The 19,155-nt window shown below is 36.8% G+C and overlaps 3 protein-coding genes and 1 long non-coding RNA gene across 4 annotated transcripts; all 4 read right to left on the bottom strand.

Moving 5' to 3' along the window:
* Window positions 1-5,708: 5,708 nt before the first annotated feature.
* LOC122587776 lies at window positions 5,709-6,479 on the bottom strand. The gene has a single exon (XM_043759941.1). The coding sequence runs from the start codon at window positions 6,477-6,479 to the stop codon at window positions 5,709-5,711; it is 771 nt and encodes a 256-aa protein (XP_043615876.1).
* Window positions 6,480-13,394: 6,915 nt separating this feature from the next.
* LOC122586355 lies at window positions 13,395-14,309 on the bottom strand. The gene is made up of 3 exons (XM_043758350.1): window positions 14,234-14,309; window positions 14,044-14,167; window positions 13,395-13,971 (listed from the first exon to the last, which is right to left on the bottom strand). The coding sequence occupies exons 2-3, from the start codon at window positions 14,128-14,130 to the stop codon at window positions 13,423-13,425; spliced, it is 636 nt and encodes a 211-aa protein (XP_043614285.1). The 5' UTR covers window positions 14,131-14,167; window positions 14,234-14,309; the 3' UTR covers window positions 13,395-13,422.
* LOC122586356 lies at window positions 14,307-15,200 on the bottom strand. Its single transcript, XR_006321963.1, has 3 exons — window positions 15,127-15,200; window positions 14,936-15,041; window positions 14,307-14,388 (listed from the first exon to the last, which is right to left on the bottom strand). It is a non-coding gene; the product is annotated as an uncharacterized LOC122586356 (long non-coding RNA).
* Window positions 15,201-16,486: 1,286 nt separating this feature from the next.
* LOC122587777 (ATP-dependent DNA helicase PIF1-like) lies at window positions 16,487-18,802 on the bottom strand. Its single transcript, XM_043759942.1, has one exon. The coding sequence runs from the start codon at window positions 18,800-18,802 to the stop codon at window positions 16,487-16,489; it is 2,316 nt and encodes a 771-aa protein (XP_043615877.1).
* Between the last annotated feature and the right edge of the window lie 353 nt (window positions 18,803-19,155).

Genomic DNA, 19,155 nt, shown 5'->3' on the forward strand with positions numbered 1-19,155 from the left:
CAAGTCTCAATGTCTCAAAGTCCAGTCTTACGGTACCTGCCTTAGTCCAAAGTGTCAAAGTCTCAAGTCTCCAGTATACGCAAAAAGCACGTCAAATAAGCACGACATAAAGCACAACAACACATAATCACACATATACAAAAAGACAGAAGCACGCCAAATGGCACAAGTAACTCTATACGCACAGGCTCAATATTAAACTTAAACAGAAATCGACAAACTGTTTGAAATATCAGTATACTTTCCACCCCAAAACTTGTAATAAAAAGGGGCTATGAAACTCACCTGATAGCAGCACAAGTACAAGCACACTAGAAGCACAAGTACAAGCACACTAGAATCACCGAACAAGAACACGAACAGTCAAGTACACCTGAAACACGTACACTATCTGTCCAAAAGTCCTACACTGTCCACAAGTCAACCAGTAAGTACTCACTCAATTGTACACGTCTATGTCAGATACTAGTGTCTTAAGAAATGCCATCATGTCTTGTATAATGTCGTATTATATGTACAATAACTTAGTTGTTCTTGAAACACTTGAAATGTCGACGACTTAAAGTTTTGTCTTTGACTACTGAATCAAGGAGTATATTTATATATCGAAGAGTTTAACTTCCAAAGAGTTTATATAGAGAACTTAGTTTTCAGAGAGTTTACTTCAGAGAACTTATTTCAAAGAACTTATTTCGGAGGACTTAATTGCAAAGAACTTAAGTTAGAGAATTTATTCAGAGAACTTATTCAGAGAACTTATTGTGAAGAACTTGATTTAGAGAACTTGATTTAGACAACTTAATCTAGAGAAGAACTTATCCAAAGAACTTGTACAGAGAACTTATCCAAAGAATTTATTTAGGGAGTTTAAAGTAGGGAGTTTACTTCCTGGAGAACTTGTCAACTTGCACACAGCAAAAGAACAAAACTAATGCAAAGAGAGTTTAAAAGAACAGAGAGTTTATCTAGAGAACTTAGCTAGGGAATTTAAACAGAGAGTTTATACAAATAGTTTATTCTAGAGAATTTGTACAAAGAGTTTATTCCAGAGAACTTATCAAATTCTCCTCAAAGTTACGACTGACTTAGCAACTTTGGATTCAGAGAGTTTATTTTGTGAAGAGTTTATTCAAAGAATATAACAAAAACCCTAGCCATGCTTACGCCTAAATGAAGATCAAAAAGAAAGAAAAATTGATGAACATCTTCAGTTTTGACCAAACCCTAATTCATAATAATCAACAATCCTTGCAAGAAACTTAAGAAAAACACAAGGATTTAATCTAGACTTTTATCAAATCTCCTGAAAATCAATATTTACATACATATATATATAAATCATGAAAGTTATATGTATTTATATATATATATATAGATCGAATCTATATATGTTTTTATCTAAGAAATTTTTGTAATATATATATATATATGTATTTATAATGAGATTTACCTAAGATAACATTTCTATATCATAATACATTGATTACCTTAACAAGAATTATGAGGAAGATGATGATTTGATGATAATCGAAATTTTGAAGAAGAAGAGGCAGAAGTCACGGCCAAAAGAGAAAGAAAAAGGAGGAAAGAAAGGTAGAGAACTTATGGGGTTTTCGGAGAATTTAAGGGTTTTTATACCCTTTCCAAGTCTTGACCTTCGTTGACTTTTAATAAAACTCGTTTGACATGACATTTACAGAAGACCCGAGACTTGTTAGTTTACTTTCTCGACATAAATGTTTGTAACTTTTAAATAGCTTTTAAACGACTATAAGCACGACCATATTTGATAATTAAATCTTTAATTGTTTTAATTTTAAGTATTTTATTTATTTTGGCATTTTCACAAGACAACTAGTATTCCTCTTGATCACGAGTCCACACACAATTTTTCCAAAGTCTACCCGCTCATAAAGCCCGAACAAAACAAAAATCTAATTATTCCATGATAAAGTCTTAAGGTCTAACGACGTACATAGACGAAATAAACTAAAAATGACCAGAAAAGTACTTCAGAAAAGTTCGCTTAGATGACGGTTGTCACATGACCTCTCTCCAAGCTCTAAGCTCGAGCTCGACTCCTCCTAGCTTGACCTCGACCTTACTCCAAGCTCCAAGCTCGACCAAGACTAGTCAAATTCGACCTGATTTTGTTTTGGCCATAACTTTCAAACCTAACTCCGTTTTTGACGATTCAAGCGTCCACGAATTCGTAAATGAGTCTACTTTCCAATGGTTATGGGAACATCACTTGACCTCGTCCAGGTCGAGCTCGACCTCAAGCTCGACCTCGACCTCGACCTCCTACTAGCTCGACTAGGTCGAGCTCGACCTGAAGCTCGACCTCGACCTCCTACTAGGTCGGCTAGGTCGAGCTCGACCTCGACCTCCTACTAGCTCGACCAACCTTCTGATATTTTGTGTTCGAAGGTTCGTGCACTATATATATACGTATCTTTGGTTCAAGTAAAAGGAGTTTTAGAATTTTCAATCTTGATTATGTTTAAGTTCTAAGCTTGTCTGAATATTGAACTTGTAAACTCTTTTGAGTTTAGGTTTGATATCTGTTAATCGAGTTTTGGATTCTAATTAATCACTTTTCAAATTGTCAAGAACTTGTAATCTTGATTTAGTTTTAGCCTAAGCTTGTTGGAATATTGAACTTGTAAACTCTTTGAGTTTTGGTTCAATTTCTGTAATAAAGCATTAGACTTGAAAACTTGATCAACTTTAGGTTCTAAATTTAGACAACTCGAATCAATGGTGGCTAGAGTTTTATCCTTTATAGAAGATTCTAAGAAATCTTAGAAGGAATTCAAGACCAGGCCAAAAACATTGTTCTGACAAGGAGCTACTGGGTTATCTCTTGATTGTATATGTGAACAATTGTGTCACCATGTTGTTATGGCAATGAGCTATTGTGTTATCTCTGGATTGCATATGTGAACAACTGTGGGATTAAGATGAGAATGGGAGAATTGTTGTAACCAAAGACAAACATATAGGTTGTTTTAAGAATTTTGTAGAGAAAAGGGGGGATAAAAATTTAAAGTTTCCATGTTTTCTTTGCAAAATTCTTGGATGTTCGTAGCAATGAAGATCATGGTGTTTCGACAGGGTTTAGTCATGGTATCTTTTTGGTTTTGAATCTGTGTGACATGTGTCCGACCTAGTTTGTGGATCAAAGGCGCTTGATTTAAGATTAGGTGATTCAAATGAATCAGATGAAGATTGAAGACCGTGATTGAAAATCCGAGTAAATTGTTCATGATCTTTGCTTAACATGTGTTTGGGATTTTGTCGAAAAGCTTTTGTGATATAGTTAATCATTTGTAGCCGAGTAATTGAAAATCAAACCTTTATTTAATGCCAATGATGTAGAGATGATTAATCTCGTGACTAGTGAAGAGGTTGCAGATTAAGTGGTTCTCTATGTATTTTGGAGATGCTTACCTTGAGGGGGAGAGTTGATATGAAAGACTTCAGGTGATTGGTGGATTCATGAAGATAAGACAAAGTCAGACACTATTGGTTGAAGACATAGATCTTGTGAGTGCTGCATATTTGAGATTCAAGTTACAGAATTTCTTATCGTTGTGAGAGCTGATTAAATTCGATGCTGATTATTGGAGATTCAACTTCTTTATCATACGTCGGTTAAGCTTGAAGATCAATAGATTGAGCGATGTTATTTTGCATAATATTTGGAGTGATGATATCCGAATTACATGAGGAGGCAATGATGTCTGTATTACTTTGAAGTGATGATGTTTGACATGATAATATTGCTTGGAGCTTAATTTGGAGGTTACTATTTAAAGGAGAATTACTTTGAAGGATACGGAGATTTTGCAGTTTGAAGATCAATGTGCAGCGTATGAAGATCAAGTCTTACCAAAATAAGACATAAGATTATTAGTTAACGAAAATTTGTTGATTCCAGATTTTTTAACTAATGATTGTCATAAGTGATAGCAATAGTCAAGGAGTGCTTGATTGGGCATTTTTGTTACTATTTCCATGCATTACAAGTGAATACTTTGAAGATCGATTAAAACTTCTAAATGCTAATGTCAGGGGGGAGTCTGTTGGTGCATTTCCGGGTGACAACATCATTATAGAAGTTTGTCTTGAGTCTATTGAATATGTACTTGTAATAAACGTTATTTTATTTCATATAATAAAGTCAACCTCGAGTTGGTCAATGTGTTGACTTGGTCGAGCCGACCTACACGAGATGTCGGTCCGGCCCGGTCCATGTTTAAGCCTATATATATAGATGTAAGGTTTAGGTTACAGAGAGAGAGGGAGAGACTTTTGGTTGCAACTTGAAAATCTTCTAGCTTTTGTTTTATTCATATTCTCGTGTTTAGGAACTTGGTATTTACTTATAATTGCATTTACTGAAGTAATATACGGTTCCAGTTTATTCATAATCGTGTTCGTGTTAATATATTGTGTTGATTGCTTTTGCATAAGAATTTCCGCACTTATACATTAGATACTTAATCTTGTTAGATCTGGTGGCAAAGGGACTTACAGTACCCCTCCTCCTTCATGAACTATTCCATTCTTATCATTGATAGTGACAATTCTATTTCGATGTTGTTTAGCCTTCATAGCATTATTAAAGAAAGAGGAATTCGAGTCTCCAACATCAAGCCACTCAATTTTTGCCTTTTGTTTTAAGAAGTGCTCCTCATCAATTATTGCATCTTTGTATTTATTTAACACAACAACTTCCTCTTGTCTAATAACCACATTACCAGGGTCAGAGCCTCAAGTTCAGTTCTAAGTTTAAGAACTCGATTATGTAGATTCTCCTATTTGAATAATAGGCTGCGCATAGGATGTTTCAAGCTTTTAAGTTTTTTCACAACTTTGTACATCTTGCAACCATCTATATGAGCCTGCCACTTTTCCTCAACTGCTTCAATAAAACCTTCTTTGTGCACCAAAAAATTTGCAAACTTGAATGGCTTTGGTTTGTTACGTGAGACAGAAGATAGCTTTAGTCCACATGGAGAATGATTCGACACTCGATAGGGCTGAAAATTAGCATGAGAAGACGGGAACAAATCTGTAAAATGGATATTACCCATTACCCGATCTATCTTTTTTAGAGTCCCCGTTCCCTTCTTTGGCTTTTATGTCCGTGTATAATGAAACCCCAAGCTGTTAATGCCATAACTTCTAAACGTTCCACACGATCTTTAAACTCTCTCATCCCTGTAGAATGGTCGATGAACCAAAGTAATTATCTTCCAAATTCAGTGAGGAGTTGAAATCACCTAAGAACACCCAAGGTTTATCCTTAACAAAAATTTTATGGGCACACAGATTGTCCCATAAGTCTCTACGTCTCACATAATAGTTGTCAGCATAAATAAACGAACAAAAGAAAGATTTACCATCCAGTTTATAGAAAACCTATATATGCATTACTTGATCAGACTGGGAAAGAACCATGACGTCAATGACTTCAGTATTCCATCCCATTATAATCCTAGCACCTTTAACACATGCATTTCCATTCGATGACCAATCCCAAAGTTTTAAAAACCTTTTTACATACATCAAAGAGCCTATTTACATCCACATGAGATTCTAAAATAGCACAAATATTTAACTGATTTTCACTTCCAACCTGTCGAACCTCTTTTTGTTTCACGGGGCGGTTCAACCCCCTTATATTCCATGCTGCTAGACTACCCATCAAACCCATTAGAACCGGGAATGCTTGCCCCCTCAGAGTTTGTCTTTGGTGTAGTATTCGACTTCATATAATCATCCATCTCATTAAAAACCTCTTCATCATCTTCTTTGGGATCATCTAGTTGACCTGATGACTTTTCTTTTTCAGGGGCTGGTACATAGAGAGGCTCATTATGACCAGTGCCATACTCATTGAGAAATTCATGTTTGTTCGATAAAACTGGTCCTTTTGATGAGCTAGCCTCCTTAGAACTCGGCTTAGTCACTGGCCTATATTCGAATTTTTGTTTCTGATTTTTAACATGAAACCCTTGCTTTGCATTCGCCTTATCCTTCCTTTTTACTATTTCAAATCCCTCTTCATCCATAGTTGGCTTCTGCTTTTGAACAGGTTTAACCACTTTAGGGCATTGGGTACCCTCATGACTGAAAATATTACAGTGACCACATCGAGGTGGCTTCCATTCATATTCTACTTTCATTGTTTCAGTAATGTACCCTTCACCCTCTAAATTCGTAATGGCTATAACTAATTGTTCTTTATAATCCAAGTCAGCTGAGATTTCTACAAGAGCTCTAGCATAACTGCTCCTACCCCAAGACTCCATACACATTGTATTCGTGTAAGTGTCTAGCAGCTTTGGTGTACCCAATTTAGTGGCCAATAAACTTAATCCATCTTCTGTATAAGTAGCCATAGGCACATTGTGTATCTTAACCCAAACGACAACACTTTTCAGGTCTTCTCTCTTTAAAACAGTCATTGGAGTCCATATATTCAAGAAAATTGGCATACTTCGTATTATCTATGGACCACCTTCCAGAACATTTTTCATTCCATCATTAGTAGCAAACTTGAAGAAGAAGAAGCCGTTGGCATTCATCATAATACGTTGCAACCCAAACTTACCCCAAGCATTCTTAACATAGTTTTCTACTACCGGAAACGCTAGTCTGTTACCCAGGAAATAGCCAAATAATGTGTTCTCAAACCGTCCCTTAACAACTCTTACAGATTCCTTAGGTAAAACAATGTCCACATTATCCAATGTTTCAGTCACAACCAAAGTACGAAAGTTTACCTTTTTCTTTTGATCACCAGTTCGCAATTTGTCTGCATAAGATCCTCCTGCTTGTTGTTCGTGGTCTTTCTCTTCAATAGCAGTCTTATAACCATGTTCATGCATTGGAGTTTTCTGTTTTTCCAGAGGTTTTGTCCCCATCCCCTCGTTTCCATCCTTTGAAGGCTCTTTAATATTGATCCCAGAATCAATATCGACCTTCAAGGTCTGGTTAATTTCCACATTAGTCGTATCAACATGTTGATTATGCTTAGTACCTATAGGCGTTTGACAGCTAACACCTATGGTTTCATCACTTTTGTTGTTAATACCACTTGTATCATCAGGTGCACTGTTTCTTTCCACATTAGATGTAGTAGTCGAATTTGTCTTCTTTCCCCCTAAATTAGGGCTTCCATTTTTTTCGGACTGCCATTTTTATTTTTCCTATTAGAATTATTAGCATTCTTACCCATATCAACAGTTCTTTCTCTTAATCTTCTAAAACGATCTTCAAGTCAAAGGCACAATCTCTCTTCATATAAATAAGCCAACCATGCAAACAAATAAAAAAAACAGACACGTATCCAAGAAACCCTAGACACCTACAAAACAATGAACCAGGAAGAAAAAAACCCTAACACCAGACAAAAACCCTAGTCCTAAAACTCACAGAATCTTTACCAATTAGTAGGATTCAACGATATAGCTGGACTAAAACAAGTTAGCCGCGATCCGAATCAAACTAACCAGCAAGAAAACTACAGGGAGGACAAGAGTTTTGGATCGGCAAAAAATCCTAAACCGAAACCCTAGTTGGAATCACACCAGATAAAGAGAATTGGATGCAATAATCAACAAGAATAACATATTAGATTTCGAATTGAAAATAGAAGATTAAAGCGGGTGGATCGCCGATCGCCATAAGGTGAGAGAGAAATAGGGTTTTCTCATTTCAACTAGGTTAGTATATCAGGATTGCGCTATTTTGGTTGAACGAATGGAAAGTAGAATTGAAAACTGGAAATCCAAATCTTTATCTTTTGCGGGGAGACTTTAATTGATCAACTCGGTTTTGTCCTCATTACATATTTATTGGGCGATGGTGTTTATGCTGCCTAGCCGCATTATAAATGATCTTGAGCAAAAAATGAGGAATTTATTATGGAGTCATGGGTCGGTAGCAAAGAATAAATCAAAAGTTTCAAGGAATTCAGTGTGTTTGCCCAAGTATGAGGGAGGTTTGGGTATAAAACGAATAGCTGATGTCAACAAGGCTCTTATGGCTTGTCACATTTGGTGTATCTTGAATAATCGTAAGTCATTATGGGTCCAATGGATTCACGATCATAAAATTAAGAACACCAATTTTTGGACAGTGAAGCCTCGTGGAAACATGACGTGGGGATGGAGGAAGTTACTACAAATGCATAATGTCATCTGCCCGTTTATTTGGAAGAGAATAGGTAATGGGTTGAACACCTTCATTTGGACAGATAATTGGTGTAACGCGAGCCCTTTGGCTGATTTCATAACACCACGCATAATTTCTAGTGCGGGCTTCAACCTAAATAGTAAGATTGCTGATCTCATTAGTAATGAACAATGGTTATGGCCTGAAGCTTGTATGATTTGTTTCCTGTCTTTATTGATGTTGTAACCCCGCCAATGAACATCGATACTGACCATAAATTTTGGAAGGATGCCAATGGAAAGGAATGTGACTTCTTATCGATTGTTGTGTGGGATACCCTAAGATGCAAGCAAAATGAAGTGAAATGGGTTAATGTTGTCTGGTTTTCACAATACATTCATCGTCATGCCTTTCATCTATGATTGATCTTTAGAAACAAACTAAAGACTCAAGACAGTATGAAAGCTTGGGAGGTTGGCAACGAGACGAATTTAAAACTAATTTGTTGCCCTTTATGCAAAACGGGGATTGATTCCCGATTACACTTATTCTTTCAATGCAGGTTTTCGGTACAGGTATGGAATAATATCAAAGCATTGGCTAATATGAATAATTTGTCAAGCTCCTGGCATGAGATAGCGGAATGGCTTATCCAAAAATCGAAACACAAAACAGCAAAAAGTGTGATTGGGAGGATTCTGGTTGCAGTTGTGTCTTATTTCATTTGACAAGAACGTAATGCAAGACTGTTTACACCTAATGAACGAAGTGTTGCTGTTATAACGGACTTGATCACCTACTGTGAGTCCCTCGATAGCTACAGATCGCTCTCGAGATCGTCTATTATTATGTCGTGAGTGCGGAATCCTCACGAGATAACTAGTTTGATTAGTTAACGTGTATATCGCTTAATTATCAAGTAGATAATTAGCCGTATGATACTATATTCGTTTCTATAAGCTATAGAACGAACTTAGTGGTCTGGAGTACGTGTATGTCGAATATTATATTATATTTTAGGGTATTCATTCGTATATATATGTTTCAGATCGAACTGGGCTTACTGGGCTTTGTTCTTACGAACTTAGCTGCCCAGCCCATGTAACGAAGTTAATCTTCGTTTGTACCAAACGAAGTTTATCTTCGTTTGCTTCTAACGAAGATATACCTTATCTTCGTTAGATATAAGACTTAGTTATATTCCTTAGTGTTTCATCAACAAGGAATCCTAACACATATTATGTTTGTACTTGCATAACACACAACAAACATCATACATAACATATATATAACACCAAAACATGTAATCGATCATTACCAAAACATAAAGTCCATAATCTATCAATTACATATATAGATACGACATAAAATAACATAATGTCTTAATCTAAACGACATATCAAATCTAAGTTGCTGTTGTCACATCAACGTGCATCAACAAACTCCCCCTTGACAGCAGCACCTTCGATTTCTTTAGTCTTCAAAATCTGATCATTCATCAAACAACAATATTTTGCTATTTGCATGAATATCTTCATGTAAGCAGAGTTGAAGTATCTTACGATATCGACTTTCTTCATGCTTCCAAAATGGCAAGAACGAACACTCCGTATCGTATAACTTTCTCAGATCTTTTCTTGAGAAGTTCACCAGCTGCATCGGATCATAAACTCTTCTCAACAAAATCTTCTTCTTTGAGTCTGCATACATCTTGGCTTCACCAGAATTTCGATCAATTTCCCAATTATCCATCTTGTCCAAGACATCTTGTGCCCATTTCTTGGTAGGGACCTTGATCATACACTTAATATCATGTTGAACATACTCAACTGTTTTATCTGGCTTGACCACTCTTTTCTTCGATCTTGGCTCAATCTTAAACTGTGGTTTATCAGAATCTTTCATGTTCTTCCTCAACCATAAATCATTTCTGAGATTCTTACCAACAACATCAGCTAAGCCATCATCGCTTGGATTGATAATCCAGTTATTTCCAAGCTCATGTAAATCTTCTTCACACAAACTCCTGAAATGTCTCTCACACCACGCTAAGTACTGACAACCTTCTGGTCTTTTAAGAACAAATAACTTCAGTTCATCATCATAAAACCAACTCCAGATGATTGTCTTGTACTTTGCAGCATCTTTGTCTGGGATATGTGTCCAATACAGATTTGGTTTCCACGTTTCCCTATGTACTATCCATTCATTAACTCTTTTCTCGGGAACATGTCGATCAACCATATGTAATGAATCATCATCTCTGAGAGGAACTGGAAAATCATTTGAATTGAATGGTCTTGTCACATTAATCTCATAATCAGATGGAATCAATACGTCACCATTCTTAGCATACACAACAAAATGTAGAACTTGAGTTTGGCTACTGAATGGAACTTGAAGCATTCTTTCCCGAACATCTGATCTCTTCTGATCCAACACTCTGCTCTCTTCAATCGATGGATCTTCAGGAATTGAGTTCCATACTTCATCAAACCCATAAGGTTTCTTGAATATGTCTAGATTTGGTTCAGGAACAAATTCGCCTTCCTCGAGCTCATCACCATCAAAGAATAAATCTGTATAATCTGGATCATCTATTTAAATTTACACAAAATGAACACCAGAATAGAAAGAATAATGATGACAATTATAATAAAGATGAAATGTACTTGTATTGAAATAAGATATATTACATTTTCATTACACAAAATGTCATAACTTATTACACACAATCAATTATACATTCTATCTAAAAATCTTTATCATAGACAAAATTAGAAACCTGAATCACGAGGAGCACCAGAAGGACCAGCACCTGTACCAGAAGCACCAACAGCAGAAGTATCACCTCCTGTCTCCCCCTCGATCTCAACACCCTTTCCTTTATCTTCAACTGGGCGAGAAACATTCCTATCACCAGCATTATCAGCATCATCATCGTCATTCTGACGTCTTGGTTGAACCGCTGACAATCTGCAGACCTCTTCAGGAACTTCTCCCCCTTGATTCTTGACCCAGTTGATCAAAAAAATTAAGGCGGCGCGAGTATCAGTGAGATCAGACTCCAAAGTGCGAACTCTAGTCTCCAAAAGATCAACACGACGACCAAGCGACAAATCGGAAGGAAGTCGGTAAGATAAAGAAGGAGCCACCAAAGGACGTAAAACTGGTGCTTGTGAAACAATAGGAGCAACAGCAGCAGTTGGTCTTGGAGGATCATGCATTGCTACAGAAGAAGCTTCAACAACACGTCGACGCTTAATTCTGGTATATTGAAGTTCAACACTCCCTTGCCTCTTCACCGGACTAACCGAAGTTGCTCTGTTCACTGGATCTTCCATATCTTCAAAGATCTCACGCAATTCAGAATCATGCTGAGCTGCAACATCAGGATCAATCTCAGCAGCAGGAATGGAGTTAGCTGAATCTGAAATAGCAGGAACAGCGTGACAAGCCTTGCTTCTACGTTCTCTATGAAACACAACACCCTCTTGATCAAACGACTGATGTGAATGATCGCTTGCAGAAACAGCCGAGATATCGTGAAGCAGCTTAGTTCGACGTTCAGCAGCAGCAGAATCATCTGTGTCTGTTTCATGTGTAGCAGCAGAACCATCGGAACTATCAACATCATCTCCATCATTTCCATCATCCGAACCATCAACCGAACTTTCAGAAGTACCAGAATCAGAATCGGCATCAACATCATCCTCAAACATATCATTCTCAAGACGAGATCGATAGTTAGGATTAATCAGGTGACCAAAAAGTGGTGGATCATGAAGACCAGCCACATTACTCGTATTGGCTTCAAGATCAGCAAAAAGACGCGAAGGCCAAGCATGAAGAACGTAGCGAGGACCTTGGTCATATTCTAAGTCCGGACAAAAATGTCTAACTATAGCCATCACAAATCGAGGATACAAAAGAAATCGCTTTCTCCCCCTAGCATTAATCTGATCAATAAACTCCTGATAAAAGTATCGGGAGAAAGGATAAGGGCGATTATATACCAATGCAACCATGTGTGACGTAATCTGTGCAGATAGTTGATCAAAGCCAGCCTTGCGATTGCTCAAACAGACGGGCAATGCATACGCCAAATAACGTCATCGTCCCTTAAAACCACTTTTGTCAAAAGGAAGTTTGACCTGTCCAACAAATCCCAATCGCTGAAAGCAGCGAAGAAGCAGTTCAAACTCGTAAGTCATCTCGACGTCTTCCTCTTCTTCTACGTCTGGTTCTGCTCCTAGATGCAAAATAGTACGGAGCGATTCAGCATTGAAATCAAATGTTGTGCTTTCAACAGTAGCACGTACAAAACTCTGTCCTACAACCATGACTTCATGAGCAGTGGACCAGAAAGAATCAATATATTGCCTAACCAGTCTTGGCGAATCACAAAAAGCAAAAGATAATCGCGAGCGAGCAATGTAGTTGAACATTTCATGAAAATGTTCGCAATTATGCTGATCGGGATCAAGATTAAGTGCAAGATTATGCTTCTTCACAAACTGACGAGGAGCGAGAGCCATTTCTGCAAAACCAATCACAATATCGAAACAAATATAAATAATCACGATAAATGGATTGCAGAATTGAAAAACCCTAATCAAGAATTTTGCAAAGTAAAACTGAACGAAAATATACAATAAATTCGTTAAGTATACAGAAACGAAGATAGAATCTAAATTCGTAAGCAATAACTAAACGAAAATAGATCTTAAGTTCGTAAGAACTAAACTTAAATTTTCACCTAACGAAGTTTAAGTTCGTAAGGTCTAAACTGTACACGCAAGTTCGTAAGTTATAACTTATCTTCTAAGTTCGTAACTTATAAACGAAGTCTAAGTTCGTTTAGATAAAACGAAGGGTGTTAAACTTTGCTGAGTTCGTTCCTTATCAACTAAGGGCTAAATTCGTTTCTACCCAAGTTAAATTCATTCAATTCAAAATTTAAGTCCATGTTCACAGATCTAAACTAGATTTATACCCGGTCGTTGACCGGGTTCGGAACAATATATGCTTATATAAAACTAAGAGTACATGATCTTTATATATAAAAACAAAAAATAAATAACAAAAATGTAAACATCCAACTTTTATTAGTTACGCACGTAACATAAAACGTTGCAAACACAAACATAAGATGAGTGAAAAAACAAAAAAGTCATAAACATTCAAACAAATAAATTGACAGAGTAAGAAGTAAATGGAAAATATATAAGGCTATGTATTATTCCCCAAGTTATCATTAGAAACGCCAACTTCTATAGTAATTTCAACCATTGAATCGCCACCATCATTAATTATTATATTATCTACATCTTCAATGGTACCTCCAACGTTGGAATTTTCACCTTCCATAGTAGCATCGTTAATCATGTTACATTCGCCAATGTTATTGGAAGGTTCCTCATTTGTGGCATTTGAGACCATATTAGGGGCATCTTTTATGGTTGATGAAGTCACACGAGGCCCCCATTGAATTTCATCCATCATTTCTTCTTCAAATTCCGTGACCTTTGTTTGCATTTCGTATTCAAGTGTTGACAGTGGATTGGCAATAACCGGAAGTAACGGGGGCAGTACACGTGACTTAGTGGTATTTACGTGGTTAAGGACACCAAATTCATTACCATAGTACGTTGAGACAGTAAACCTACGGGAGAACCAAGGCTTTAGGTTGTACTCATCAACTTTGATTCCAAAGACGACCGGCACTCCAAACAAACTTTCTATGAAGAAATCGAGTATCCAATTGGGATCGCCAGCGCCCTATTTTAAAAATATGACAGATTTAGGGTACACGGTGATATCAATATAATAAAAAGGTGTGAAGCAACAAACCTCTTGTGAATCCTTAGCAATTAGCTCATCAACTGTACATCCTAAAAGCTTAATAGCATTATCGTTGAACACAATACATTCCATCATCTCTCTGTTGTTGTATACTTGTACCACTAACTTGTAACTGTAAAACTAAAGATCAATACAAACTTCCAGAAGTATACACTGATTCACGTTATTTATAACTTACGCTTGACGTGGGGTTGAGTTCCGGTTACAATGAGTACAGTAATATCGAAAATCCCTGAATTCCACAGTTTTATAGCATTTTGTGCATTGTAGGTAATTCCAACCCCTTGATAAATCGAAACCAATCACCGTAGCCTCAATGATGAATTTTGTTCCCTAAAACAGTTAAAAAAAACAATAGCATATAAGATACAATGATGGTCCAAAAGATTGAATTCCAACAGGTCAAATGGGACTTTTAAAGAACTTCTATTATTTAGCGAAAACATAGAACAGGATATATGTGGAAATGAATTAACGGGTATTCTATTGTTTCTCAAACAATGTATGAAACAATCTGTAGTTGTAGGGCTGCTGTTGGTTATAGAAAATGGGTCATGTAAATAGGTTGATCATGTGTACAATGACTGCTATAATTACACACAGAACATATTATGGTGTTAGTATCCTAAAAAGCCCCACAAAGGGTAATGTAAATATATAAAATGCAACCATGTTTTTAGGCTGCTCATGGTTCGTGTAAATATGTTGCTAATGTTTCTATAGATTAGTTTTGAGGTTATTGAAAATGGGTCATGTAAATAGTTGAAGTGAACATTGATTGCAGTATAAGTACAAAGACCATATTACACCTTACAACTTTTTTAAAACATTGAAAGTAAAAAATATATATAATGCAACCATAATTTTTTCTGTTTCTTACCACGTCAACTCCATCAACCATACGCATATAAATATTTGGAACACTTGTAACGGTCAGCTCTTCACATTCGGTATCCATCGATTTGAAAAGAACCGGATGAATTGGCCTATAAAAGAACAACTTTAAATCAATTAACAGTCCATCATTTATTACTAATGGTTTTACGGATTTGAAAGATGGTCATTTGATACCTTTGACTATAGGTAGCAACCTGGATGATTCCCGGGTTCAAAAAGAACTGTGATGCCACCGTCGTAGTCACTTGTGGGAAAGCTTGGATTAAGAAATTAAGAAAATGATTATTGGTTATTAAGAAAATGTATTATAAAATATTAACGATAAATATCGTAAACAAATAATGACATAAAGTCCTACACCTACCTCCAAACTTGCGAACCCTGCAACCAGCCAACACTACAACAATATTTGTATCCTTTTTGCTTTCAATAAGATCATCTGTAAACTTTAAGGCACACTCCCCCCATAAAGAAATATTCAATTTCACGTCTCTGTGTTTCAGTAAATAATAATAGACGTTAAACCAATAGTTAAAAACATGGACTGATAAATATGTTACTGTATATGAAACAAACATATCCCGTATCAACAATTACAATGTTACGAAGATTTCGTTGATGGCTTCCAGACCCATCTTTATTGTCCAGAGGACCCCATTCGCGAAGAACTCCAATGACATCTATAAGATATATGTATATATATATATATATATGTTTAGACTCCACTTCAAAGAAAAATGGAAATAAAGAGATGATGCATAGTTACCAGTGAGATAAGTATCATCATCGATACGGCCAGCAAGTTTGTCGAATGGGACAAAGTCGAATACATAGCGTGGAAACAACTGTTGTCTGATAGTTGAGGGCTGTACAAAGGTTGATGCAGAGAATTCTACATAGAATTCTCGCGTTAATGGCCTATACAACATAGAATATGCAAGGACCTTGAATTTGTGTATCTTGTATATGCAGCCCTCCTTCACCAAGTTTCTATATTTGTTCCTTAGATTTATAGGAACCTTAGCATGAATTGAAGATCCCTAAGTTTTATAGTAAAAAATATCATCAGTGCGGCTACATGGGTGATGGCAGGATTGGGTAAAGGGAAAAAACGGGTAAAGGTAAAAGAACATGTGTTTTCAATGATTTTTATCCAAAAAAATTTTCATTTCGTAAAATGTAGTGTACTGACAAAAATTGTTTACAGTTACCGCATAATGTGTCATTGCCAAAAGGAGCTGAAAAGTACGAATCAATTAAACTTTACAAATATGGGTAATATAAACATACTTGTTCATCCACAAATACAAAGTCCTCTGAAAACATGCGACCTGTTGTTGGATTTGATGAAGTCCATTTACGTGCAACCATAACATTGATCCTCCATTTATTAGTAATGTCAGGACGCAAATCACGAATATAACGATAAGAATTGCTCATTCTCGACTTAAGATAGCTACAATGACAAGAAAAACAGTCAGAATACAAAAGTATGCAGTTATCTTTTAGAAGCTATTACTTGTCCATGGTATATCTAATGTGTATCGTTACCAATACCTCTAGGCAAATTATAAAACACTTCTTTGTAGACAATATTTCGAGTAAGATTATTAGCACACACCCCTCCATTATCAATATAAAATCGAAGACCTGCTCTAGAGGTTATTCGTGACGCAACAACATAAAGCTGCCCATGTGTAAATACCGGTTTTGGAAGGTATGCACAAACATGATTAAAAGTTTGGCCTTGACTTTTGTTGATCGTCATGGCGAAGCAAACCTTTACAAGAAATTGTCTTCTCTTAAATCGAAATGGCCATGATGAATCAGTTGGAGTCATGTCAATCCTTCCGATTAATGTTTTTTCACCAATATTCCTCCCGGTAATTATAGTAGCCTCAATAACCAAACGACTAATCTGAGTTACCACCAGACGTGTACCATTGCAAAGACCACGTTGCAGATTTATATTACGTAATAATATGATTGGGGCACCGACCTTTAACTCAAGTTTATGGTTTGGAACCCCTGAAAATCTCAACGTATTAAGAAATTCAGGCGGGTACATGATCTGCATTTCTTCCAAGTTTTCTGTGGTGGGACATATCTCATCCGCACTATACAATTCCACCAAATCAGATGGCATGGTTTCAAGTACATGAGAATTAATTTGATCAACGACATCATTAGTTGGACAGAGGATGCACCGCTCTTTCAAGTACTCAATATTGTTGATTCTGTTTGAAAGATCAGGGTATGTACTTGACACAATAGCAGTGGTAGGGTTATCTGATATGGAAATTAGCAGGTCATCTGGAATGGTAATCCATGTAGCATCGTCTTCATGAGCAAGTTTGATAGCAGGAAGAGTACCATCCCCCATGTCTAAAATCCATTTGTTAAAACACATCATTTGATCCACATCTGCAACATCAAGCGATGGATCACGAAGCCTCATGTTTACAGATAAAACAAATACTCTACAACTACCCCATATGGCAGCTGACTTGTTTACAGATGCAGCAACAACATCACCCCTCCGTGCATTTTTGATGACCGGTAAAATTTGTCTAAAGTCACCGCCAAGGACCATAACTTTTCCACCAAACACTTGGGTTTCAGCAATGGGTTTATCCAACTTACAAATATCTCGAAAAGTTCTATCAACAGCTTCAAAAGCATGCCTATGTTGTAAAGGAGCCTCGTCCCAAATGATTAGTTCTGACACTCGTATTAACTCAGCAAGATCTGAAGTGACATCAATTCCACAACACGATTCGTTGTCAATTTCTACAGGTATACGAAATCTTGAATGTGATGTTCGGCCGCCTGGTAACAACAATGATGCAATACCAGAAGATGCAACAGATAATACAATTTTCCCAAGGGAGCGTATCCGGGCTATAATTGTTCTCCACAAATAGGTTTTACCGGTACCACCACTTCCATAAACAAAAAAAAGGCCCCCATTTTGGGCATCTACAGATAGCATGATGTTATCATACACTTCCTTTTGCGATGTATTTAATCCACTATACAAAGTGGGCCATAAATCCCTTTCTTCGTGGACCATGTACCTCCTTTCATCGGCTATCAGTTTGTTTCTTCCGAATTGAATCAGTTCAGGGTTAACTTGAGGAAGGCCTGGAAAATCGCTCAACGACCTATTATTAGCATTTAATATTGTCTCTATCTTTTGGAGGGTGAAATTTTCAATCTCCTCATCAGTAAAGATGACTTTTTGATTCTGTAACCGTAATCGCTGATTGTACAAAACATCTTCAGAAAGATAAGGAAGACTTTCTCTGAAGAACTTGGCATGATCAGCAACGGTACAAAACAATAATATGGTCACAAAAAGCTCCCGGAGCTGATTTCCCAACTTCCATTGGGATGCATCTTTTATTGATTGGATCCATTCAGTGTCATCTCCTAGCAAATGCAAAGCCTTGCACGCTGACATGAAAGAGTCTTGCTCTACACCATCCACAGTAAGGATATCTTTGAAGCTTTGAGCCCCACGTACGACATTTAGTAACATCCTAAGATAGTACTTCTGTCCCATTGAAGGAGTGACATAATAAAGACGACCAACAGACTTACCACCACCTCGTGGCTTCCATGCCATGTCTTGTTGATGCCATGTGAACTTCGTTGGATACTCAGGATAAGTTAGATGACGGCCTTCTGGCCATATTTGATTTGCAGTCATCCATTCTGTAAATTTAGACTTTGCAGAATTTTCTCTCGAAGCAACACTTTCCACACTTTCATTACCTCTAAAACAAACTTTGTTCTCTCCTTCTAAATGAAAGGGAAGCCTCTCGACCGCGATTGAACGATAATGCATTTCGTATCCTAACAATTTCCAACATGCTTCAAAAGCAGACACATAACGACAATTCAGGTAAGCCTCAATTTCGTTTTCTTGTTCCAAAATCGAACGATTTCTTGTTCCAAAATCGAACGATAAGATGTTCTGTTGTTCTGTCCTTCAATCAAAACAGTTGCACGATCTGGACCTTTATTAAGATAATTGAAAAGGTATTTAACCAACGAACCCTGGTTACACCATTCAACGTTAATATGGCAACCATATTTGACAATCAAGTCAATGTTATGTGGAACAACGAATCGATTATCTAGCAAAATTTCTTTTCGGCCAACTTTTGCTTGCCTTCCATTATGAGACCTCTTATATCG

This window comes from Erigeron canadensis, chromosome 2 (assembly GCF_010389155.1).
Source record: "Erigeron canadensis isolate Cc75 chromosome 2, C_canadensis_v1, whole genome shotgun sequence".
Taxonomy (NCBI): Eukaryota; Viridiplantae; Streptophyta; class Magnoliopsida; order Asterales; family Asteraceae; genus Erigeron; species Erigeron canadensis.